Source organism: Bombyx mandarina, chromosome 11 (assembly GCF_030267445.1).
Source record: "Bombyx mandarina strain Sakado chromosome 11, ASM3026744v2".
NCBI lineage: Eukaryota > Metazoa > Arthropoda > Insecta > Lepidoptera > Bombycidae > Bombyx > Bombyx mandarina.
Genome location: NC_143218.1, coordinates 9,033,347 through 9,060,232, shown reverse-complemented (window position 1 = coordinate 9,060,232; position 26,886 = coordinate 9,033,347). Strand labels below are relative to the sequence as shown.

The window sequence follows — 26,886 nt, the reverse complement described above, 5'->3', positions numbered from 1 at the left end:
GGTAACCGTACTCGTCGAATTCGACAAAGAGTTCGACGTGCAACCTAACCCATGAATCAGCTCGCTGAGTTTCTCGCCGGATCTTCTCAGCGAGTCGCGATTCCGATCCATTAGTAGATTCAGTCGCGAAGCAGCTGCTCCTGAGTTGTTAGGTCTCCTTCGGAGGCGCTCGGGTAGCTGTTAGCAAATCCCACCCCTCCTGGCTGAGCCTTTGCTCGCCCACCTGTCCTGGTGAAACTGGAAAGACCTCCGGGCCACTAATAATCCTTCAATCATAAAAAAAGAAAAAGATAAGGAGCAATTTTGTAATTTTATTCAGATTATCTCCATACCATGTCATTTAAAAGACTCGCTACAATTTTATTTATACAATTTTTGGAGTCCACCGAATCGTACAGACTTGTTTTTAATCTGTTATTTAGTATCAATAAAAAATAACCTTAAACCTTAAAAGCTCATCCGGTACATAGTTCAATAAATCGGATGTCGTTAACATTGACACATTTACTGCAACCATATTAGGAAATAATTCGAGAATTACCTACTACACGCGGGAATCGAAAATTCCGAGTACAACAATGACGCAAGGATACCGAGTTCTGTCACACAACAACATCGAACGTTTTTATAATAAATAAAAATGAAGTATTCTCATTTATTTTCCACAGAGTGCTAATAAATGAGCTTCATCGTAACCAGACCACAGATTAGTTGTCATCACTACATAGTATAAAACAAAGTCTTTTTCTCTGTCCCTATATCCCTATGTATGCTTAAATCTTTAAAAGTACGCAACGGATTTTGATGCGGTTTTTTTCAATAGATAGAGTAATTGAAGAGGAAGGTTTATATGTATCATAACATCCATTAAATACCTCAGAAATCAATAATAAATTACAGTTTCCTAAGCGAAGCGAGGGCGGGTCGCTAGTGCTTTATATTTTACGCTATAGTCGAATACATACTTTTTAAATTCAGGCACAGGTGTCCTCGTGTGCTTTGGCTGTCACGTATATGTCTACAACACAGCCAAACTTATTGTTACAAACGAATAAATGAACTAAGTCGTACTATTCACAAACTCATGTTGCCAGAGCTAGAAATCAGTGCTGCAAGTAATTTGGTATCGTTTTTCTTAGAATACGGTATTTATCATAGGAGCTGATTTTTTAGAATGGCACCTTGAAGTTTTGGTAAAACCATATCTATACTAATAATATAAAGAGGAAAGATTTGTTTGTTTTTTTGTATTGAATAGGCTCCGAAACTACTTAACCGATTTGAAAAATTCTTTCACTATTTGGAAGCTACACTATTCCCGAGTGACATAGGCTATAATATTTTTTAAACAAAATTAGGGATCCTTACTAAAACTCCTATAATGTAACCCAAGGTGTAAAAAAATTACCTAAAATATTCTTTACAGCGCGTGCCCTGCGAAAATTATTGATGATAGAATAAAATAATGTACTACGACTTTGTAGAAAACATTATTATTTATAAAAAGTGTCACGACAGCGTATGTCTAACTATTATAGTTATACCGCAATAAGTATTCTTTTATATAAAAAAATAAAACAACGTCAAATATTGTTGAAATTTTTCTTAAAGTCCCGAGCGGAGCCGGAGCGGGCCGCTAGTCTTGTATAAAGAGAACAAACCCTCTACTTAAATGGTGATCGAGGATTTAATACTGTTTCGGTACTAGAAACAAGATTCTGGTAAAGAAAGAGTTCTCGGTTTCATACGGAGGATATGCGCCATTATTATTATTATTTTTTATTGCTTAGATGGGTGGACGAGCTCACAGCCCCCTGATGTTAAGCGGTTACTGGAGCCTATACACAACTACAACGTAAATGCGCCACCCACCTTGAGATATAAGTTCTAAGGTCTCAGTATAGTTACAACGGCTGCCCCACCCATCAATGCGAAACGCATTTGCTTTATATTGCGATTAAAGATGCGTAAAATTGCTCTATCTACGACTTGAAATACATAGTCTTGTGTACCAGTGGTAGGGCTCGTACGACTTTGAACCACGCACTACATTTTTTAAAGAGCCTAGAGCGATGATAAAGAGCAATTGCGCACTGAGTTTCTCGTCGGATCTTCTCAGTTGATCGCGTTTCCGATCCGGTGGTAGATTCTGCGAAGCATTGCTGTTGCTGGGGCCAGTGTTAGCAATACCTCCTGGTTTGAGCCCCGAGAGCTCACCTACACGCTAGGGTAACGCTGATATAGCCTCTGAAGGCTATCAGCACACGTAGGATAAAAAAAGAGCAAGCGCAAGACAGGGTGAAGTGGGGACAGATTGTAAGAGCCCTATGTCCTACGAGGTACACTACAACAACAACAACTGTATGATCCGAGCAAGAAGCAATTGCACACTTTAGGTAAAAGATTAAATACACGATATTCTAATACAGCTGAGACTTCAACGTGAGTCTTTAGCGTACATAAGCATCGAATCCATGTAGCCTTATTTGGTCGCCTACTGCAATAAAAGCCGTAAAAATCTAACACAGTATTCTTCGAGTGAAATCGGTGTCTTTAGTAAACGTTTAAGACAGCGCAATCCGTGAGCTGCTCATAGGTCTAGAGCAAGAAAAAAAAAGTCTATTTAAAATTCATAAGTTGGTCGGTATTACAATAAAAGAAACCGGGAATCCATCCCACGACCGGTTGTCACACGTGCGTGACGATACGACACTGACCTGCGACATGCCGCAGCTCTCAGGCTCGTTAAGCCGGCTAACATCCAAACGACTGGTTTACAACAGCGACCCGGTTTCGATGGCCCTTACAATAAGTACAATTGGTAAAAACTATGTGAAATCTATATATTAATACGTGAAGCAAAACCTTTGTATCCCTTTTTACGAAAATTGCGTGGACGGAGGAGTATGAAATTTTCCACACTTATACAGAATATAGAGAAGAAGTGCACAATGCTAATATTTTTTGAAAATAATGCATAAAAGATACATTAAATCAATAAAGAAAACATTACACACACTACATACCATGTATTTGACGCACACACGCATGCATACTATTTATTGTCAAACTTTTGTTCTTGACGTCTGTGTCAAAATGAAAATAGATTAAATATTGTTTGTCTTTATTAATATTTTTTTATAGTGTAGCCTTGGCGAAATTTGTGATTATAGAAGTATAAAATACAATCATAATAGTGTACAAACTTACAATCCCAATTAATTATAGTCGAATTTCGACTACTGCGGGACCTCTAGTATGTTGTAAATACTAAGGTATGATTTTGGTATTTTATAATATATAGGCGTGTTTGGTAATTTAGTGTTCCTATTAATCCCAGAAAGGGGTTAGGGCGTCACTGTAAAGTGTAGTAAACTGTACATTACCTTATCACAGTTTTTTTAAATTGAGAGATTAGCAAGCCCATGCATGTGGTCGGTCCAATCAAAATTTATTTGAATAATTACTATCTTATCAACCATAAACCGTAGTAGTCGTAGGGCTCAATAATGTTCTTTTATCTTAATAATTAAAATAGAAGAAAAAAAACCTTGTTAAAAAACCGTCCCAAAAAAGGAAATTCTGTTTAAAGAACCACTTCTTAAACCGATATTTATAAAGTAGATGCCAATTGCATTCACACCTCTTCTCCTTATTTTTTCATTTTTCATTTTTCAACGTGATTGTGTATTCGAGTGAATCTCAGTGAAATCGAATGTTAAGTGAAATGAATTCGTTACGAAGTCAGTCTACCGTGAACGACTGGCTATTAATATCGATCTACAGACTTCAAGACAATAACGCATTGTTTGTTTAAGTGTTTCTGAGAATGTCGCAATCGTAGTCGCTTTTGTACTAGGGTAGATAGGGTGGGCCAACGGCACCGTTTTAAACTTCAAACTGATATTGCTCGAAGATGATCCCTCCGTACTTATAAACACGAAATCCTACTTAAGACAAATCAAAACCAACCTTAACAAAGTAACATTTCCACTCTATTGAATGCAGTTTTCGAAAATAAAGAAGGCGTTCTAAATTGAAATACGTACTTAACAAATGTTCACGATTGACTTCCACGGTGAAGGAATAACATCGTGTAATAAAAATCAAACCCGCAAAATTATAATTTGCGTAATCACTGATGGCAGGACCTATTGTGAGTCCGCACGGGTAGGTACCACCACCCTGCCTATTTCTGCCGTGAAGCAGTAATGCGTTTCGGTTTGAAGGGTGGGGTAACCGTTGTAACTATACTGAGACCTTAGAACTTATATCTCAAGGTGGGTGGCGCATTTACGTTGTAGATATCTATGGGCTCCAGTAACCACTTAACACCAGGTGGGCTGTGAGCTCGTCCACCCATCTAAGCAAAAAAAAAAAAAAAAATGCATTTTGGAAAAGCCTCATAAATAAGTTTTTTTTCAACACACCAACGTCAAAGTGTAAATAGATTTTACACAGAATTACCGTGAAAAAAAATGGTGCGCGTTCAATTTGGTGAACGTGAAAGAAGTGAAACTTCTTTTGCGGTATGTAGTATTGAGGTTTTGTTCATTTTTTATCCTTAAATCAACGGTCGAATGGTTCGCGAGACGCTCTGTCTATTTTCTCACTCTCGCTTTGCCTAAATTGTAATATTTTCTCTCTAGCCGTAACGAAACTGTCGCGAATTAATTATTACTTTGAACGCGCCTAAAGAAGTTACACTGCAAAAAGTTGAAACATCCCTATCACTTGTACTAAGAACTGACAAATCCCAGAGTAACTGTTCAAAAGTGTCCACAAATACCACGTTTGGAATTTCAACTGTGCAATCCGTGCCTTGTTTCATTCGTGCATCGAATTTCGCAAGACAGATACCAACGAACATCTAAAGACATCTAATGCTGCGAATAACGATCCAACACGCCACGACAGTAGGCGCGTGCCAAATAAATTGCGATACTATAAGTATTCTTGTCTGTTTGATAATTCTAACTATCGCTGGTGCCATTAGCAATTTCAATAAAATTATATGGCCAATCCGATTTTGAAGTCATCGTGGCCTAAAAGATTAGAAGCCCCGCATACAAGGGATGACGACACGACTATGTACAATTTTTCTTAAATCTAAGGCGAAGTGTGAGACTTGAAAAATTGTTTTGCGTTTCAGGTTAAAAGGTAAGACAGCTGTTAATGGTGTTATACAATGAAATTCGGCGATGCAAAACTTCAACATCATGTCCTAAAATGGGTGGCGGAATAAAAAAAATGATAATAAACCATGAGAATCACTTAGCACTTGGAGAGATTGTCCACACATATGTACATACATAAAAATACTAACAGCTTCCTTATATAATTCAAAATCCAGTGTTAATGGTGTTATACAATGAAATTCGGCGATGCAAAACTTCAACATCATGTCCTAAAATGGGTGGCGGAATAAAAAAAATGATAATAAACCATGAGAATCACTTAGCACTTGGAGAGATTGTCCACACATATGTACATACATAAAAATACTAACAGCTTCCTTATATAATTCAAAATCCAGAATCGATTTTCTCGAAGACATAAAAAGTTTTTATACATACTTATTGTTCCACGCTTAATATGACCAGCTCGGGGTAGTGTAGTAGTATTTTATCATGTGCTGTGGGGATCGGGAAATGTACAAGTTATCAAGGAGCCCAGATTCCGAGTAAAAAAAAAAAAAAAAATTAAAAAAAAATCGCTGCAACCAGAAATTAAAATCCGTTGCGCATTAGTCATTAGCATAGCTAAACCAACAAGGCGAGACGATTCAAGCATTCGTTTACTCAAATTAGCATTCGTTTTGATTTTATTACTGTCAAAGTCCACAAGAGTGCAACGTATATTTTGATCATGAATTCTGCCAATATCAAATGAACCGAAAAGTCTTTTAGTACTTGAATAAAGACGTATAGTTTATTGTCCTACTTTCTACAATATTATCTTAGTGCATACAACGAAATTGATAACGATATGAAATTGTATATTGCAAAGGTACGTATTGTCCGAAATATTCGTCAGCAATCATATTCACTTAGAATCAATCACACTATGTATTTATATTTTCTATAATATACTAGCGACCCGCCCTCGCTTCGCTTCGGAAACATTAAAACACACATGAAACCAAAAAAAATAAATAAAAAATAAATAAATAAAAGTAGCCTATGTTCATCAGGGACAATGTCGGCTTCTAATGGAAAAATAATTTTTCAAATCGGTCCAGTAGTTTCGGAGCCTATTCGAAACAAACAAACAAACAAATCTTTCCTCTTTATAATATTAAGTATAGATCACATTTGTCTTCTAAATAGCTGTTTGTACTAACTAAATAGCTTTCATTTGCAGTTTTAAGCCGTTTTTCGGGTAAGAATTTCAGAATAAAATTTTACTATAAGCTGTAACGGATGTTACTGCTATAAAAACAATTAATTTTAATGTGCGAACAACAACATAGTATTCGTATAGCACACTAGCAAACATAGAACGAATTTAAAACATTTTTTCAGTATTAACCGTTTGGCTTTTGAAATTGTAAATTTACTTTGAAAGATGCAAGGAAATTTTGAAACGAGTTTTTTTTAGGATTACGTTTTAAAAACAATTACTTATAATAGTTAGGTGAGAGTAATGCATATACACATTTTGACGGACTCGGTGGTGCAGTAGTTAGCGGCCCTGACTGTTGTGCCAAGGGTCGTGGGTTCGATTCCCACATCGGGCAAACGTTCTGTGATGAACAGGTTTATTTGCTCTTTGTCTGGGTGCTTATAATCTGTATATGTATATATTTAAACATATATAAATATTATAACAGTCATCCTATAATTGCCCAGAATCCTAAATTGAGGCTGGAAAACCGTGCGTGATTTGCTCCCAGTTATTAGTTTATTATTAGTTGTATTAGTATATATTAATAAGTAGAAAGAATTTTAGATAAATATAAACGGTAGCTACTGCAATATACATAAGTGGTTGATGCATAAGACCTTAATCGTCCGTGGCCGCAAAATCTGTAAAGTATTCAAAGCGTCGGAAATAATAATAATATAAAGACAACAAAACACAGGATTAAATTGCAAAGAACTTTTAATTACAATTAAGTGGGTAAACAAAACTATAGGATAAATTATTTCTGTTTGCATATTTCCGTCCAAATTAAGGAAAACACTACAATGTTTTTATTGAAGCAATGCTTTCAAATTATCGTGTCAGGCGCCATTTCGCTGATCAAGTAGTGAATTCAATTAGATGGTTCAATCAAGTAGATGGTTTCATTTAGTAATAGATAATTTATTTGTTTTCTATGTTTTTTTTTACGATGATTCTGATTAAAAACACCACTTTACAATTTACCGCAGAAATTATTATATGAGAATTTTAGTTAATTTTGAACTCGACTATTTTTGTATAATTTGATTTTCAATTACTATTTGGAACTGTTTTCAAAGAATCTCTGGCTTGTTATTTATAATATTTTACTGTGATTCATAATTAATTTAGAAACACGTCCGGACCCTTTACAAAGTTCAAAAGACAATCTTTTCAAAGTATTTTCGTAAAGTCATCGTCATCAATAAGAGGAATGTTGACTCATTTGTTAATGTTTGTCAAAGCAATGTCAACTATGTTAACAGGCTCTAAAATAGAAGTAAATATATAAATAAATACGTACAGAATTGATTGAGTTAGAAAAATTTCAAATCTATTTATTGATCATTAACAAATTAATAATAAAATGTATCAAAATTGCGCATTAGAACTTCATGTTCATAAGTGTGCACATGGATAGACATGGATAGAGAGAAGTCGCTTTTATACCCTTACTCTGATTTTCTAACAGTACTTTAGAAATTAGTTTTCTATACGTAATACCTGAAAATCATTATATTAATTTTATTATAATAACTAGCTGACCCAGCAGACTTCGTGGTGCCTCAATCGATAAATAAAAGACCTAAACTTTTGTACAAAATAAACTTAAAAAAAACAAAAGTAAACCGTCCAACGGGGGACACATCAAAGGAAAAACAAAATTGTTATTTTTATTTATTTTCGAACATTTTCATATTTATCTACCTTTTAAACCTTCTCTGGACTTCCAAAAATAATTTAAGACCAAAATTAGCCAAATCGGTCCAGCCGTTCTCGAGTTTTAGCGAGACTAACGAACAGCAATTCATTTTTATATAATATATAGGTATAGAAGATCGCAAACATGAAACATTGAAAGTTCAATGTAAATAATACATTTTCGTATGTAATATATAGAAACTTCATTTTATTATAACAAATAAAACTAATTTATAATAATGATAATTTTAATGTCAACGTAAAAAGGAAAAACAGACTAAGAGGTAGTTAAGAAAACAATAGCATTTACGTTGACCGTAATGGAGGTTACAAGGCCTGCCACCACGCACAAAATATGTAGATTGTCGGCGATTAGTATTGTTGTGACTTCCTAAGAGAGTTCTAGAATAAGTACACTTTAAGGATTTAACTTTATTAAAGGACTTTTTGGTGGGAACGCGAGGAGTGAAATTGTGTGATTTGTTTTATTTTGTCTATTTAGTGTTTCTTCAGGCTTAAATGTTTAATAACGGTGGTTTATTAACTGTTTAGTTTCTGTGAAAGTGCACATAACATAATTTTTCATAAAAATAAGAATGTAAATTAAAATTAGACTTGACCTAAAGGTCTTAGTTACCAGGTCATAAAATCCCCTCAAAAAAAACTTTATTAAATTAAATGCTGTCTAATGTTCTACGTCTAGTCTGTAAGGGTTGTCTTATGTTTATATCACCTTTGAATTACCAGGTTCTTCAAATGTTTATTAAAACGATTGCAGATTAATTCATCTTCGTAATATACATACGTATGGACTTGTTGATGAAACTTCGATACCTCCAGTAGTCGAATTTCCCCCGTATTCACTGACACCTCAATATTGAGATTCATGTTATGTTTTCTCTTTTGTTATTGACATCCTTTCTTGTAAAAAGCAGACAGAATTAACTATCACATCATTACTATTAGTAGTTACGGAGCACATTATACTTTACGTTGAGAGTTAATTTTAAAAAAAAAGATGTACATGTAAGAAGTGAAACTTCTTTTGCGGTATATAGTATTGTGGTTTTCGTCATTTTTCATCCTTAAATTAAATTTCTCTTATAACAGGGACTAAGAGAAAGGACCTAGCTCGCTTTGTCCTTTTCCTCTCTCCACGATCGAGTGGTTCGCGAGACGCTCTGTTTTCTCACTCTCGCTCTGCCTAAAGTGTATCTTTTCTATCTAGCCGTAACGAATCATCTGTCGAGAGTTAAATTTTACTCTCAACGAGCCTGAAGAAGTTTCGCTTCAACAATTGAAGGAAAAGTTATATTTAGTTGTAGTTACAGTATGTTTGATAAAAATTGTATTAATGTGTTGTAACTTCAATCTGAACTCGCAAGGTGGGCAAGCAACGAGCACGCTGTTTCGTGTCTGAGCAACAGTAACCACCTAATATCAAAGATCAAGAGAATTATATATAGAGAATAGAATTATTCAATACCTTTATTAAAATTTCATAATTTTCAAAAAAAATTGCCGTGTTATGTAAAAAAAATCATAAAAATATCATCTTTTTTACACGCTTTCATTGGCTCGGTATGTATATGTTTGTTTGTACCTAACGAAGTCTTTGAACGTCATATTGTCAGTTTCCAAGACGACCGATTAAGTTGAAAATTTGGACATGCATCATGGACAGATGACAATTACAACAATTTTATATCTTCGTTCTAATAATCTGACCAGCATCAACATGATCAATGAAGATAAAATTTATTGTTAGTTCTATTTGATATTTTAGCGTGTTTTATATATTTTTTATAGTTGTGAAACTACAGATATTGTTGTTATTAACTATTTACATTTTATTTAATATTACGGCACCAAAGTCAACTGTTTACGACAAAGAACTGAGTCCCTAGGATAGACTTATCAAAATCTAACCCGGTCAGCTTAAGGAGTTTCAATTCATTTCCTGCCGCTAAGTAGACGGGCTAAATGTAAACTGTTTACTTTATCCGTTAGCGCGGTTTCACACGTGACGTGTTAATTTTAGCCGCACACACGCATCCGGCGCGGCCCGGCCGTGTGGTACTGATTCACGGCTTGGGCTTGGATCCATGCACTTATATGTAGCTAATTTAAAACTCTTTGTCACATAAATAATACGATATTTTTCGTGAGTTTTAAGGATGTTTCACACCAATTTTCGTTCTAATTTCATTGTTATTTTATAAATTTTTTTTATTTTTTTTTATTGTAGATATATATATATATATATATTCTAAGTAAATTTACGTCTCAAAGTTGGCCACTGAATTTACGTTCTGGTGTTTTAAAACCCAATAACTGTTTGACACCAAATGAGCCGTGTTATCATCAGCCATTAACTTACAAATAAAATGGTACAGAAATTTAGCTATTTGTATTAAGACATTTTCTTTTCCCCTACCTAATAGTTGGTAACTTAAGGGGCTATTCCAACTTCGTGCGGACCGGTAGGTGAGGTCACGGGCTCAATCTGAGAGAATTGCTAACACTAGCCCTAGCAGGGGCAATGCTTCGCTGAATCTACTACCGGATCGGAATCGCGACCCACTGAGAAGATCCGGCGAGATAATCAGTATTACAGGGTATTAAGACAATGTATTTTTTGTAATTCCATATAGAACGTACAATGACTCAGAACTGTTTAGATTATTGCACTCGGACGCCACCCACACCAAAAAAACCCTTTGTTGAACATATATAAAAGGTTTGTTGAATGACAAATAATTCTTAGAATTAACTCGAGTCTCAACAAAACATTAAAATCCAAATGTTTTTTCCATTTTCTTTATTATACATATCGTTATCAGTCGGAATGTAATACCCATTACAAGCGTACATATATGTAAAGTAAGTTTTATTATAAGGTATATACGAATCCCGAAAATTGAAGAAAATACTACATCGGGATAGTCTAAAAACCTTCTATTTTTTTTTTTAAAAACGCATAAAAACCTTATTTCATTTTAACGGAATCATTTGTTGTGAAATTTATAAATTTATGGTTACATCAGTAGAGAAAAACAATTGGTAGAGCGAAATGGAAAATTACTGTGAAGTGACAAAACGCATACAATAGCAGCCCTATAACAATGAAAGAATGTAAGCTGCTCATGGATAAAACTCACCAATACTATAATATAAAGACAGCTAAATTATAACAGAATTAATATTTAAATCTATTTGCATATTTGGAACAAAATAGCTATTGAGAAAGAACACAACTCAGTTGACGGCTATCAGATCACAAATTCTCATTTAAAAAAATTCTTGCCCTCGTCGGCAGATGAACAGATGGCTTTTGGTCATCGTCTTTCATCGAAAAAACCCATTGACACAGTAAAGCCAGTAATAACTTCAATTAACATACATAATATAGCCTTTTAACATACCTGCTTCTTGCGAAATTTTCCAAACATAATAAAAAAATAACACAAAAATCAAGACACTGTATTGCACTTCACCAACAGAAAGCGTGAACTAAACAAACATTACAATCATTATCGGTAACTTATCGATATCGTGTCCTTGAAGACTACAAAAAAATATTTCATATCTCGTATCTCATTCATTCTTACGTATTATAAATATTAGGACGAGCAGGAAAGAAAAATAACTATATTTTCAAATTCAAACACACTTATTTATCAGCTGCTTGAAGATTGAGAATTCTAAAGATAAATTACTGTATTACTTATGACGTAACGCACATCACCTATGCGCTTAGTTACATAGTATCATATTAAGCATATTAATGCTGTAAATTTAATGGAAAATGTATTATATAAAAATAAAGTATTTCAAATAAGAATCTTGTTATAATATCAACTTCTTTACTGATCCAGTAAGCGCATAAAATATATATTCTGAATTAGTAAAAAGATACATAGACACAAACAGCTTGTTTGGTGGATGCGTGTTGTTTTACCAAAAAAGGCAAAAGTTTCTATCATCATAATAGTAGAGGGTCACTTTCCCGGAAGGTCCATCATAAAACTTTGCGTAAAAATGAAAAAAAAAATTATACCAAATTGCCAATATCTTTTTCTAGTCACGTCATCTTAAACAAAAGTCCCTAAATTGTTTATTTAAAATATTAGTACTGCAGTAAGTTGGTTTCATTACCCGTCAATACATCGCATACATGTGTTTCAAAACAAATAAAGTCATATTAACAGCCCAACCTCTTTGAAAATACGTAGCAGAAGCTTAGCTGTGACCGGTTTTATGTTCATTGCTGTATCCCCTTGAGCAAAGGTAAAATCAGATGGTTTATCACCGTCTTTCTTCGTCAATGAACACAAATGTTAATGTCTATTACATATTATACAACTCGCAATACAAAGACAAGACATTAAGTATAAAAAGGCGTGTGAAACGGTATCAACGAAATTAACTCCAATAAACGTGAATTGTCGACCGATTACGTTGATTTACGTCACGTACGGTTGTAACGTGAGCACAACGTACATTTCATCAGAGTTTATTGCCGTTAAAATGATATACAGTTTATTATCGGGAGAAATATTCGAATGTTTTTTGTGTGAGCTCTTTTCACGAAACTAAATTAGTGTAAGCTTATGAACGTTTTGATGAAAAGGGTTAGAGTTTTTTTCGTTTTTGATCCCCGTCACAGTTTTAGCAACTTTTGTTATTATTTAAGGTTCTACAGCTAAACTAAGAAAGCTAATTTTTTTTGGTAATTTTACATGCACAACTGATAAATCTTCCATATTTAATATTAAAAAAAGAAATTAAATTATGTGACAACGTTCATTAGGATTTAAACATATTCAAAAATTACCCTTGGATATTTAGTTTTTATAAGCTACATTTAATTTATTCATTACCAAGCCTTTTGATTCATCGGTTAACGACCAAAGTAGAACTAGGTTGGTCACGTAAAACCTTGACTGAAGCCAGGGCTGCCGCCACCCGCTCGTCTGTAATTACTCGAAAGCACTCTACGCCCAGATTTTACAAACTATGATCATTAACAACCCTGGCACGGGGAAAAAAAAAACGGTTTTTTCAAAGCAGTTGAACAAAAATAATCAGATTAAAATGTCACGCAGTCGTCATTTGTAGTCGTCGTGGCCTAACGGATAAGACGTCCGGTGCATTCGTGTTGAGCGATGCACCGGTGTTCGAATCCCGCAGGCGGGTACCAATTTTTCAAATGAAATACGAACTCAACAAATGTTCACGATTGACTTCCACGGTGAAGGAATAACATCGTGTAATAAAAATGAAACCCGCAAAATTATAATTTGCGTAATTACTGGTGGTAGGACCTCTTGTGAGTCCGCGCGGGTGGGTACCACCACCCTGCCTATTTCTGCCGTGAAGCAGTAATGCGTTTCGGTTTGAAGGGTGGGGCAGCCGTCGTTACTATACTTGAGACCTTAGAACTTGTATCTCAAGGTGGGTGGCGCATTTACGTTGTGGATGTCTATGGGCTCCAGTAACCACTTAACATCAGGTGGGCTGTGAGCTCGTCCACCCATCTAAGCAATAAAAAAAAATAAAAAAAAACTCAATTTAGTATTCAACAAGGCTTAAGCGGAATTTTCCTTACAGTTTCCATTAGGAAAATTCCGTCTTATGACGTGTGTGTACTTAGTACGAGCTTTTAACTTCTTGATCGCGTAGAAGTTAACTCAAATTTGTATGGAGCGTCCCTAATGGCAAACGAAGGGAAGCACCAACTCCATACAAATTTGTGTTAACTTTTACTCGATCGAGAAGTTAAAAAACTCGCACTAAGCACATTGTACATATATCACAGTCCTTTTACACGAACACTATAGACTTTATGTCTACAGTAAGATGAAAAAGTGAATGCATGATGTAGTTTAAACCAGATGAACATACTAGTAAAACCTAGCCCGCTTTACTGGCCGATTTTCTTTTTGACTTTGATCCGATCACAACCAAACTTACAGGATCACCCTTTAAGCCATTTCTGGGTCTATAGGGAACACACACATTTCGACTTTTATATGTATATGACGTCCTATCTTATTAATTGGATAACATACGTGAATTCGATTAATATATTTTTTGTTTTTTAATTGCTTTAATTGGTGAATGAGCTCACGGCCCATATAATGTTGTGGTTTCTGGAGCCCATAGACATCAACAACGTAAATTCTAACTTGAGATATGAGTTCTAAGGTCTCAGTTTTTTCAGTACAGCGGCTGTCCCATCCTTCAAACTGAAATGGATTACGCAAAGTTTTCGATCAAGTGCGATGCCCGCTTACCTTCGTAACCTAATAATAATTTTTGTTTGAAGCGAACGAGGTCACGAGATTTAATAGACTTTAATAAAACACTGTTTACTGTCGAACGGCATCGGATTCTCTCTTTGAATCAGTATGATGTGTAACGTGTATTGCACAACGTATTCTGATCCATTCTTTTTTTTTTTTTTTATTGCCCTTGTAGGTAGACGAGCACACGGCCCACCTGATGGTGGTTATCGTCGCCCATGGACTTCAGCAATGCCAGGGGCAGAGCCAAGCCGCTGCCTACCGAATTCTATTCTATATATACCTAATTCTATTCTGAAGATATTCTATTCTATTCTATTCTATTCTATTCTATTCAATTCTATTCTATTCTATTTCGTGTTTTTAGTATTATTTTGAAGATAGCTAATATTTAATTTTGCTCTAAACGACTAAGCGACCTTCAGCCCACGTGTTATGATAGATTACCGGAACGTTTGAACGGAGCGTTGATGCAGACACTGACCTTGAGATCGGAAACCCAATGGCACTGCATAACGACTGCTCCTCTCAAACTTAAACTCACTAACAATATTACGGGAGGCGATTGCAGCACGCTGATAACTATTACAAAGAGAGCGCTGCACAATTATCGACTGAATTATTTAATAGCCGACGGGAAAAGATGACTTGCTATTCCAAGCTAAGTACAGAAATCATTTGGCAAATGTTGTAATTTATGAGCGTCCTAAAAAGTAATGCAGTTTTAAAAATTCTAAACGTAGGTTACACTAGCGCGTACAGAGTTAAGCCTTGTTCGGACTAGGCGAGTATTTTAGTCGAGTACCGAGCAATTTAGTAGCTAAATGTGTCTGAGCACCAAAAATTTAGTCGAGTAGGTTAGTAAATAATTTAGTCAAGTCAATCCATTTTTTTCTATTTTTTCGGGCGAGTAGCGAGTAGCTTAGCCACTAAATTACTCGGTACTCGACTAAAATACTCGCCTAGTCCGAACAAGGCTTAAGCGACGCGTATACTATTAGTGTTAATAAGGATTCATCTAGTGATAACTAACAGCAGTTTAAAAAACAGATAAACGGACTGTTTGATGTCGTAGTATATGTATGTACATACATAGATCCAATTGTACGGCAAGTGGGCTGTGATCTGCTGATCTACACTAATAAAAAATTTGAAGTCGTCGTGGCCTAAAGGACAAGACGTCCGGTGCATTCGTATTGAGCAATGAAACGGTGTTCGAATTCCGCAATTTCTAATGAAATACGTACTTAACAAATGTTCTCGATTGAACTCCACGGTGGAGGATAACATCGTGTAATAATAATCAAAACCGCAAAATATAATTATATTATTATTAATTATAAAATATAATTATAATTTGTGTAATTACTGGTGGTAGGACCTCTTGTGCATCCGCACGGGTAGGTACCACCACCCTGCCTATTTCAGCCGTGAAGCAGTAATGCGGTTTGAAGGGTGGGCCAGCCGTTGTAAATATACTGAGACTAGAACTCATATCTCAAGGTGCGTGGCGGCATTTACGTGGTAGATGTCTATGGGCTCCGGTAACCATTTAACACCAGGTGGTTTGTGAGCTCGTCCACCTATTTCCGAATTGAGTTGAATTTCTAAATAAATTATAATAATACAGAATTAACCTTTTTCATTATTTACACTATATTTAAATATAGAAAAACTTATAATGCCTCTATAGGGTAAATTAATTCAGTTGAATAACTGCTATCAATATCACATAATTCAACAAGTAGGGTGTCGATACAATAGAAGCTGCCCCCTGAGCCGCCATTGTACACAAATGTTCTTTAGAATTCACATCGTGTGTGAACATGTGTATAGAAGACACAGCATATAGTGCCATTTCCAAACATGTTTGAATGAAGTTTAGACGTTGTGTTTTGAATTATTGCATTGAGAAGTTATTTCCAACATTATTTAAATAGACCAAGGAGAGGTCTTAAAAAGCTTTTTGTTGTTCTATGGTTCTTTATGATTGTGAAATAAACTATAACGAACAATAGCCGACAAATAATGTACCTTGTAATTTTAAAGATTAATATATAAAAAAAACAATAGCAAAATCTATACATATAAATAAAATTAGAGTGTCTGTTTGTAATATTGATATAACCGCTTTTTACTACATGCATTTGAATGTATATACGGTACATACACCAATATAACATTTTTTACAATTTTCGTCTGTCTTTCTGTCTGTCTGTCTGTCTGTCTGTTTGTTCCGGCTAATCTCTGGAACGGCTGGACCGATTTTGACGGGACTTTCACTGACAGGTAGCTGATGATATAAGGAGTAACTTAGGCTACATTTTTAGACTAGCTTTGCCCCGCAGCGTCATCCGCGGTACGACAATGACCGCGGGTAGCATCGCGAGACTAAACTATCAATAATAAAATTTAATGTTTCCGAAGCGAAGCGAGGGCGGGTCGCTAGTTCTATATAAAACATTTTTTTAAATCGACTGCATTTACTTTATATAATCCATTTATTGGAAAGAAAAATACTTATTTTCATAATCCAGGCGAATTTAGCATGTGGAAATAAATCTCTTTTTACCTTATCTTATTGGCATTTATTATTTTTGAAAATGAATAATTTAAACAGCATTATTGAAGACACCAACATTATTTGGATACACTCTCAATCCAGTTTCCTTCTCAATATTCATCTAAAATCAGTCAGTATTGTGAAAAATTACATAAATCGGTTTCGTCCTGTTTCAAGTAGTGACCGTTAGTGCCAAAAGGTTTTAGACCATTTAATTACATCTATAGACATTATCGATCCATTAGATTTATGTTATCAACTGTACCATTAAATGCCTAAGGCTTTGGAGGTCCTATGAAAACAACTAAATTCCGAGCTTATGAAGTACACAAATGCATTAATAATTCAGCTCTGAGAGGGAAAACCAGACGTTAATCGAAAGCTAAGATTGATTCAAGTGTGCTTACAGAGTGTACTTACATAATTAATATTCTACTTGAAACTAAATGTAGTTAAGGGATTCAAGCAAATATATACTTTGGGTGTGTTGTGTCGGGTATAGAAACAGTACCACCTCTCTTCCCTTGGGTCCGTAATGGACCACCGAAGGATTAACCGGAATATGGACAGCGTACTGAGACCGTCAACCAGCATTTACTTGTGGCAGGGTGTATTATAACCCCGCGCAGCTATGTACCACCGTTCTACATATTTGTGACGCGAAGCAGTCGTGCGTTCCATTTTGAAGGGTGGGGCTGCATTAGATTAGGCCGGCAAGAGTGCAAGGGAATCGTGTTTAGTTGGTGGACCTTTAAAGTCTTCGTCTCCGGCGAAACGGCCGCTTTAATGTCGGAATCATCACCAAAGATATCAGTTTTGTTATTGTATTCTTCTTAGTCATCACATCTATGCCTTAGAAAAAAATATAGTCATGTGTCTCAGATAAATAAAATTCTAGAGAAGATTGGTATAAGGGTTCTTTGGAAATCTTCAAATCTGCATTAGCGTTATATGAATATACGAAGCTGTCAATCAAAAACCGTGTTAAGAAAACACTGACACGATTTCTTAGTAGTTTTTCGAGACATTGACGAATGTAGAATGATCTTACCTTGAAACGATTTGCATTGAACAAAAACTTGTCTGTGCCAGTCAACAATGGGATGTCGACAATATTTGATTCTCGAATATTCTAACGGGAACACGCAAATAAATGGAGATCTTTTTATAAAATAAATGGTAATAAAAATAATAATATTTCCAAGTATTATAACATTATCCAACAGTTTTGAATGATCATTAAAATGTAAGTGTTGTAATAAAAAAACTTTTTGTGTTGAGTTTCCCTATCGTATGTGCTACAAATTAATAGTAATTGCATGACTATTAATATGATTTTTTTCTTTTCAAACTTGGCATTCCCCAATAGGAATCAGAGGCGAGTAGCATTAATCATTTCTATTCATACTGTTTGGTTTTTATTGCCGAAAATGACAGATCACATCTACCTATCACATGCTACTATATATATCGACACTTGACATTAAGAACCCATAGACACAGCCTACTGAGTTTCTCGTAGGATCTTCTCAGTGGGTCGCCTTTCCGATCCGGTGGTAGATTCTGCGAAGCACTGCTCTTGCTAAGGCCAGTGTTAGCAACACCCCCGGTTTGAGCCCCGTGAGCTCACCTACCAGCTCGGCGAATCTAGAATAACCCCTCGAGGTTACTAGAATGGTAGGAAAATAAAACAAAAAAAAGAAATTAAGACAAAACGCTTATTAGTGTAGGTACACGGCCTGCCTCTACTCTCCCGTGCTCCATATCTTTGAGGGCATCATAACTTTTTTGTGTTTTATTCGATACCTCAGCACCGATATTCCACATTCGATATCACCACTCGTTAGGTACCATTTTTTAGGTAAACCTGCGCTATTCAAGTATTTATTGAGAAGCAGGGCATGACGACTTCACTGAAACTCAGGTGATAGGCAGCGGCTTGGCGGTAGGCAGCGGCCTGGCTCTGCTCCTGGCTTTGCTGAAGTCCATGGGCGACGGTAACCACTTACCATCAGGTGGGCCGTGTGCTCGTCTGCCTACAAGGGCAATAAAAAAAACTCAATCCAGAGGTTCGGCATTGAGCTACCTACATCATAGATCCTCCACTCCTACCGTTTGATCTGAAAAGGACTAATAATCTTTACCTTCAGTCTGGTTTTACTCAGGATAACCAAAAACAGGACAACCACGTCACGAATAAGCAGATCGACTAACTTAGTTAGTGGATTTGCCACACTGAGCATTGCAATTCCGCAGCCTTATAAAGTATGTAAACAGCATGAATGTAATCTAAAATTATCACAAACTCAGTGAAACAACTGCACCATACATTACATTCACATATGCATGTTACATGAAAAACTTCAATGTTTCCGGTTCATTATTATTGCTTATCTATTGTTAACGAGCAACAAATGTAATTATAGCGTATTACGTAACAATATTCGTATTTGCAAAATTTGCTTAGGTCAGTTTTTGAAGGCTTTTCGAATGAGTGTACTATGTACATACTTGAATAATTGAATAGGAAATTGCTCTTAGATTGACCGGACTAGCAGGATAATTCCTTTTTTTTTTATGATTGAAGGCTTACTGGTGGCCCGGAGGCCTTTCCAGTTTCACTAGGATCGGTGGGCGAGCAAAGGCTCAGCCAGTAGGGGTGGTATTTGCTAGCAGCTGCCGGAGCGTCTCCGAGAGAGACCTAACAACTCAAGAGCAACTGCTTCACGAATGAAGGATAATTCCTCGAGACTTGTGTACTCCAATGACGAAAGACATGATAATTGTATGTATCTTAAGTTTCGGTAACGGTAACGGTAACTGGAACCTGCTCCTTAGCTTTCGTTGTCAACGATAAATGACAATGTAAATAGATATAGATGAGATGTTTTTCGAGACAAAAGTTAGGCTATGTCACTCACTCTCTTGATCAATGACTTTAAAAAATTATCTCAAGCCGTTGCTTCTTTTCAACATAAAATAAAGACAAGCAAAAGTTTTCACATTTGTAATATATATAGAAAATTATATAAATATGTAAGTGTCGATTAAATACAATTAAAAATGCTTAAATGAAAGAAACAAAAAAAAACGCAGCAATAAAAGAATCCTGTAGTGTTTTCTCTGAGTATTATTAAGGACGATATTCTGTTTGAAACGCACAAAATCAAAACAAAACCAATATTCTCCATCCACTGCTGAAAAGGTTAAGGAAAATGCAAAGGGGCGTAAGAAATTTACTTTTATGACTATCCGCCTTTAGAGAAAAGCGTGTATGTTAATTCAGTATGGCGCTTTGTATTGGTTTCTGAAAACTGACGCTATTATTGGGGTTCATTCACGTAATACTAGAGTAAATAGTAAAGGAGCAATACAAGCAGCAGATTAATACTGCCGATTCTGCATGGTAGATGAAAAACTATAGGTGCATGTGTACATTCTAAGACAGTCTAGCATGGACGACACATAAGTATCTTGGGAATTGCTTATCCAGACAAAGGTCTTTGTAGGCACTTATCTCCACGAGTGGATGGCATAAGACCGACGCAGGGTCTCAAACGACCAATACAACTAATGACCTAACCAAATCGACCCAATCAGGACTATAATGGGAGCCAGTTAAATAAGTATAGAAGAATAGCGAAACATCGTAAGATGCGTTAAGTGTGGACCTCCAGGGTTCCAAAACTCACGCGAGCGGTGTTCGGAGATTAAGGCTAGGATAGGGGTAGCCAGAGATTACAAAAAAGATCTAAATACCAAAAATCAGCCAATATTTGCCAAGCCTAGAGGCTTATAAGAAGCAAACAAGACCAAGAGCACTATAAGAATATAAGTAGTACTAAAAGTTCTCAGAGGTAAAATGTTTTCTTCTTGTCTCGGGAAAAACCGCCGCTGGTAACGCCTATCAGAGGTTGACAGTTGATTTGATAAACTACGTTATATTCTGCGCTAAAGGGAATAGTTGATTTTCCTGAACCACGCTTGTTCTGAATTTCGACTTTACCTAAACCTGTGACCGGGATATTCATTTTTACGACTTCTAATAGTATCAATATTTCATAAATGTAACTCATAGATTTCCTTGCATTAAAGAACTGAAACTAAAAATATGTAGATACACATAAAACAAATGACCTTACACGCTTTCTGTTATCTTGGCTTATATGCAGCTTTTGCATGACCGTATCTTCATAACAAACTTAATGAACTATTTATGACTACAAACATGGAAAGTACCCATCGAGCCAAACGGACTTTTGCGTCTCTGCCAGTAAAGTCATTGAGTTGGGGCTTATTAGATTTGTATAAACGAGTATCAATCATGGTTTGATGTAAATGACACGAGTGTTTTTTTATGTTTAAGTCTTAAACTGTAAGCTTCTTCAACAAGAGTGAGAAGAAAGTAGTATATTCTGTCAAGCTGTCAATGTCGTACATTAGGTTGATTGTCTGTTATGAGACAAACTGGGAATCTGCAATGCTTCATCGAATTAAACCAGGTTATTCAGACTATTATCATCCTCGTTTTGGCATATCTTCTTCGGTTTGAAGACCGGCTGTAGCGCTTTCTATGACCGCGAAGTTTGGATTCACCTACAGAACGTTTTAGCCCATTGAGTTTCACGCCAGATTTTCTCACTAGGTTGCGAGTTCAATTCGCTGGTAGATTCTGCGAAGCACTGCTCTTGCTAGGGCTAGTGTTAGCAAATTCTCTCAGGTTATCAGGAAAGTTGTCAGGAATAGCCCCTTAGGCGAACAGGTATAGGATCTTACCTCTGCAGTGTTTGCTGAGCGCTGTGACATATCCTTCTTTAAATGAGGTTCCTAAATGATCGTTCTCTGTAGGCAGTGGCTCATATCGCTCATTGACATTACTAATGGTCATGAGCGACGGCGACTACTCACTATTAGGAGAGCTGATTGGTTCTGGGTCTTCAATGGCAATACAAATATCTTACCGAATGACCACGTTTTCTCTCTCTTAGGACAAATCTATTCTAAAGTCAGTTTGAGAAGTCTTTTGAACATGCGTCGTGTGCTTTGATAACGAAGATCATTTAGATCTCAACATAGATTTTTAAAATTAACCGAAAAACTTGCCAATGCTGGGCCAATATCCCACACATTAACCACCAACATTTTTTGCGAACACTTCTAATTATTCCAGATACATATAAGAACTTTTACAGCGATTTTAATTTCCATGTTTGCACCTGAACGACGACGACCTTCATGTGACCTTGTGCGGTTATTGTGTTAATTACGCGTCATGACGTTTGCATTGCTATAATAAAATAGAAACAGTAATTAACTAGGCACCGTGATGCAGTTTAACCAATGTCCTTGAATTTCATTTCGATGGTTATTTTCCTTCTGTGACGCGAATATAGAATGCATGTGCTGCTAATTTTAAATCATTGACGATTGTTAATTAATTTGTAACTAAGTCGATTAAATCTAATACTATGTCTCCAAAAAATGTTGTAAAGAACCAGAAGAACTCGACAGGCCTCCTATTTTTTTTTTTAATCGCATTCGTCTGTTGAAAAAATTTGCATTAGAACGGACAATGCAACTTTGAATTGACGTTGAATTTACTATTTAAGATAAAAATTGTAACTTATATCTCTATAACGAGCAATCATAATGAAATAATAAAAGGTTGAATAAAAATTAATGTTTTAGTCTTGCGCAAAATTGTGACGCCTGACATTATATGGAAGAACACATTGAGACGTAAATCTTGTCACCCACTTTGAGATATAAGATCGGCGTCTCAATACATACGTAAAAATTTATAAGGTAAACATAATATATATAAATAGCTTCCGAAGTTATTTATATTAAATAAGTTTTCGTCGTGGCCTCGACCTGTGAACATCTAGGCAAAAGCTGGAATTATTTCACTAACGAAAATTCAAGAAGTCCGTGAATCTCAATTTGTGGTCCGGCCACAGGACGCAGTGAAATATTTCCTAATCTACCGGCTATCCAGTGAATGAATGAATTAATTGCAAAGGTCGCATTTCGTCCTGGCTTTAGTAATGAAATCAAGCTTAGGAAAATACTGTTTACCAAAATACAGGGTCTTCGCAAGTAGATTAACGGGTTCCCTTCAAGAAATTGTCTACATATGCTGCTATAATTCAACGGTGTGCAGAGATTCTCGCAGTAATAACAGCGGGAAGAGAAAAATCAATGTATTTATGTAAAAAAATAAAAAAGTAAAAAGTAGGTGCATTTACATAATAATATTGTTAATTGTGCAAAAAATCCCACATAATGTCATACGGGAAAAGACTAAAGTTATAGATGCACTAAATTTCTCACAAAAGTTAAAGTGGCGCTGGGCAGGCCATGTAGCCAGGATGAGCGATGACCGCTGGACCTGTAGACTCACACTATGGCGGGGGCCTGCAGGTATTAGAAGGAAAGGAAGACCGGTAACGCGTTGGGACAACGATATAGTAAAAATCGCTGGTAAAAACTGGAAGACAATTGCCAAAAATAAAGACAAATGGAAAAGTCTGGAGGAGGCCTTCACCCTCACATAAGAGGGGTTCTTGCATGCCTGCACGCTAAATTAATATAACCTTTTTTATATCTTTTATGTTGATCCGACTAATATATATACACATTATATTAACAATTCTATCATAATTAGTATCTATTATTATTAATGTATTATCAACAATTTTTATAATTTTTGTAATGTCACTTTTTTTTTTAAATGTTATTATGTTTAAGTGACATTTTTGAATCTAAGTTAATATTACTTAAATATGATTTCAAGCAAATTGCGTTTAAATACATTGTGGTTATAGTCCAGTTATTTAAAAATTAAGTGCAAATGGTCATGGAATAATTTTTAAATCTCCGATGGTGGGGTGATATTTCTGCTGCTGGTATTTCCCGAGCGCTGTGACAAACCTATCTTCAAACGAGATTTGCAAGCAGCGGCTTGCAACTTGACTTCAGCTATGCCAGGGGCACCGGCTTGGCTCTACCCCTGCTATTGCTGAAGTCCAAGGGCGACGGTGCTGCCGTTCATAAGTGACGGTAGATACTGACCAGCAGATGGGTCATATGATCATCTATCTACAATGACAGTAAAAAAGAGTTGTGAACCCACATGTGTAAGTACCACCCACTTGCCTCTAAGCGTTCTGATCGTAGGCAGTCGTAATACAATACAATAAAGACTTTGACCTCATATCTCAAGGCGTGTGGAAAAAAATTACGTTTTTTTCCCCTTTTTTTATTGCTTTACAAACCAATTTAGTCACGGCCCCCCTTGCGTTCAAACCGCAATGCATTATTACTGCTTCACGACAAACATATACATTTTTGTTGCTTAGATGGGTGGACGAGCTCATGGCCCACGATGTTAAGTGGTTACTGGAACCCATAGACATCTACAACGTAAATGCCGCCACCTTCCTTAAGATAATAGTTCTAAGGTCTCACTCAGTTTTTACAGTACAACAGCTACCCCACCCTTCAAACCGAAACGCATTACTGCTTCAGGGCAGAAATAAGCAAGGTGGTGGTACCTACCCGTGCGGACTCAAAAGAGGTCCTACCACCAGTAATTACGCAAATTATAATTTTGCGAGTTTTTGATTTTTATTACACGATGTTATTCCTTAACCGTGGAAGTCAATCGTGTACGTCTGCTAAGTACGTATTTCATTAGAAAAATTGGTATCTGCTGGCGAGATTTGAACATCGTTATATCGCTGCATACGAATGCACCGGACTTCTTATCTTTTAGGCCACGACGACTTCAAGACTGGATGGTGGTAACTAATCCATTTGGCTCACAAAACGGTCTCCGGTAAAGCATTCAAGCAAAAATATGAGTTCGTCTTCTTATCACTACATAGTATAAAACAAAGTTGCTTTCTCTGTCCCTATATCTGTCTGTCCCTATGTACCTATGCTTAAATATTTAAAACTACCGTTTTTTTTAATAGATAGAGTGATTGAATAGAAAGGGTTATATGTATAATAACATCCATTAAATAGTGGAGAAATCAATAATCAATTACAGTTTCCGAAGCGAAGCGAGGGCGGGTCGCTAGTCTTCAATAAAAAAAACGCTAACCCAAATTTCGCGAAATTTAAAAGTTGACAAACAACAGTTACTGTTAAACAACCTAAAATCACTACGACTCGGTGACGAAAATGATCTATGGCTTATTCTGTGAATGTAAACTGGTTTTATGATTTATCGTTTTAATTATTCAAAGAAAGTATGTCAATAAACGTAGGGTAAACCACACAATAATTGCACGCTGAGGCATAATTTTCATTACAGTAAATATAGTATACTGATCGATTTTAATGCTCTGATTATTATTAATGCACGATATTTTGACTCTTTTTATTCCTTTGCCTTATACCTAGGTAACAAAACTTTCTTCGTCTCTTAACGAACTCATGAACGTAAACAGATATGTATATGTAATATAATGTAAATATGTATATAATGTATTCTACCAAAACACATTAATGAATTTGGATTAAAATGTTTTTTATTGGATTTGACATGATTGGCGTTACATTCATTATAGCTGTATCGAACATACTATGGTTTATCCAATACATACTTTAATAAAAGTACAAGGTAACAATGTTTTAACAGATTGGCATGTACGTCATGGCACTAACTTCTCATCATGCGGATCATCTAATCGTTTATCCTCAAAAGTTAATCAAGATTTAGAGTAACTTACCATCATCATTGAAGTGTGCATAATGTCGTCGCCTGCCCCTGGCACGGGAATCGAACCCGGTACTTTCCTCAGGTTACATCATACGCGCCAAAATTAACTCGCAACGAAAAAAAAAAACAAGTCAATCAACAAACACAAGGTTAAACACAATGTGGCACTGTAATGTAATTTTAAAAATAATTTAAGATTGTTTTTTTTTTAATTATTAAGTTTATGTTAAACGAAAATTCCTTAAATTTCGTACAAAAAAAATATTTAAGCTATACACGATAAAGTTTGTAAATACGTAAATTTCTGGAGAACGAAACGACACATCCACCTTGTAACACGATACTGCACCAACTGAGTTACTATTACTAACGGTTTGACGCGTACAACGTACAATCAACGCGCTAGCACTATCTCGTTTTAACACCAACCCAACCGTACAATAGACAAAGACGGCGAAGGTTTAACGATTGCTACTTGCATTGCACTTGTTCTTTGTTGCTTACCAAGTTGTTGTTTACTTAATAACAACGAAAATAAATAATGAAATATTAATACATCGCATATTTAAGCATCTTATCGTCACTATTGTTCATGGATTAATAATTTTTTTCGGTTCCGCGTTATAATGTCAAACTATTTTATTTTTTATATCAGTTACATTTATATAGTTCCACGCCATTAATATTCTCAATCTGCTATTAGTTACAGAGCGATATCTTAATGAAAAAGTCTCTGAGCAAGGCTGAAAATAAATGTTTTGCTACATGCCTATATTTATATTACTATCAATGTCTAATATTGTGTCTTGTGACAATTTCTAAAGCTCTTTCTGTGTTTTGTATGTCCAAGGTGAATGCTCTGGAGTATTGCTTACGATGATCATCTCGTTTTTAGCATCACTCCACCTGCCATTAAAGCATAAGTTATCCATGGAACCACTGCGGGCACTCGGAATTAGTTTCCAGATCTCATTTTTGCCACGAACTATTGGACTTTGGAATTAACTCCCCTTATCTTAATTCAGTTGTATTAATTTAAGTCCTTGAGTTGTGTTAAGTGAAAGTGTTAAGTTAAATAAATAAGTTTTGAAAATACATACATAATAATATGTAGTTTCATTGTACAATTTAGATTTTTTTTATCATTTTATTTTAATATTGGAACGAAGTTCCTTACGGCAGGCTTGGAGGAGATA

General features: G+C 35.7%; 1 protein-coding gene across 3 annotated transcripts in view; it reads right to left on the bottom strand.

Moving 5' to 3' along the window:
* LOC114242274 (uncharacterized) overlaps positions 1 to 26,049 on the bottom strand; it is a 130,393-nt gene extending 104,344 nt beyond the window's left edge. For 2 of the 3 annotated variants that reach the window (XM_028173373.2, XM_089730888.1), the window contains exon 1: positions 25,701 to 26,049. In XM_028173373.2, coding sequence (XP_028029174.2) covers positions 25,701 to 25,721 — 21 coding nt within the window. In that variant the 5' untranslated portion in view covers positions 25,722 to 26,049. Of the gene's footprint in view, positions 1 to 11,513; positions 11,612 to 25,700 lie in introns of those variants that run through there. The other variant, XM_089730886.1, reaches the window with a different exon arrangement.
* Between the last annotated feature and the right edge of the window lie 837 nt (positions 26,050 to 26,886).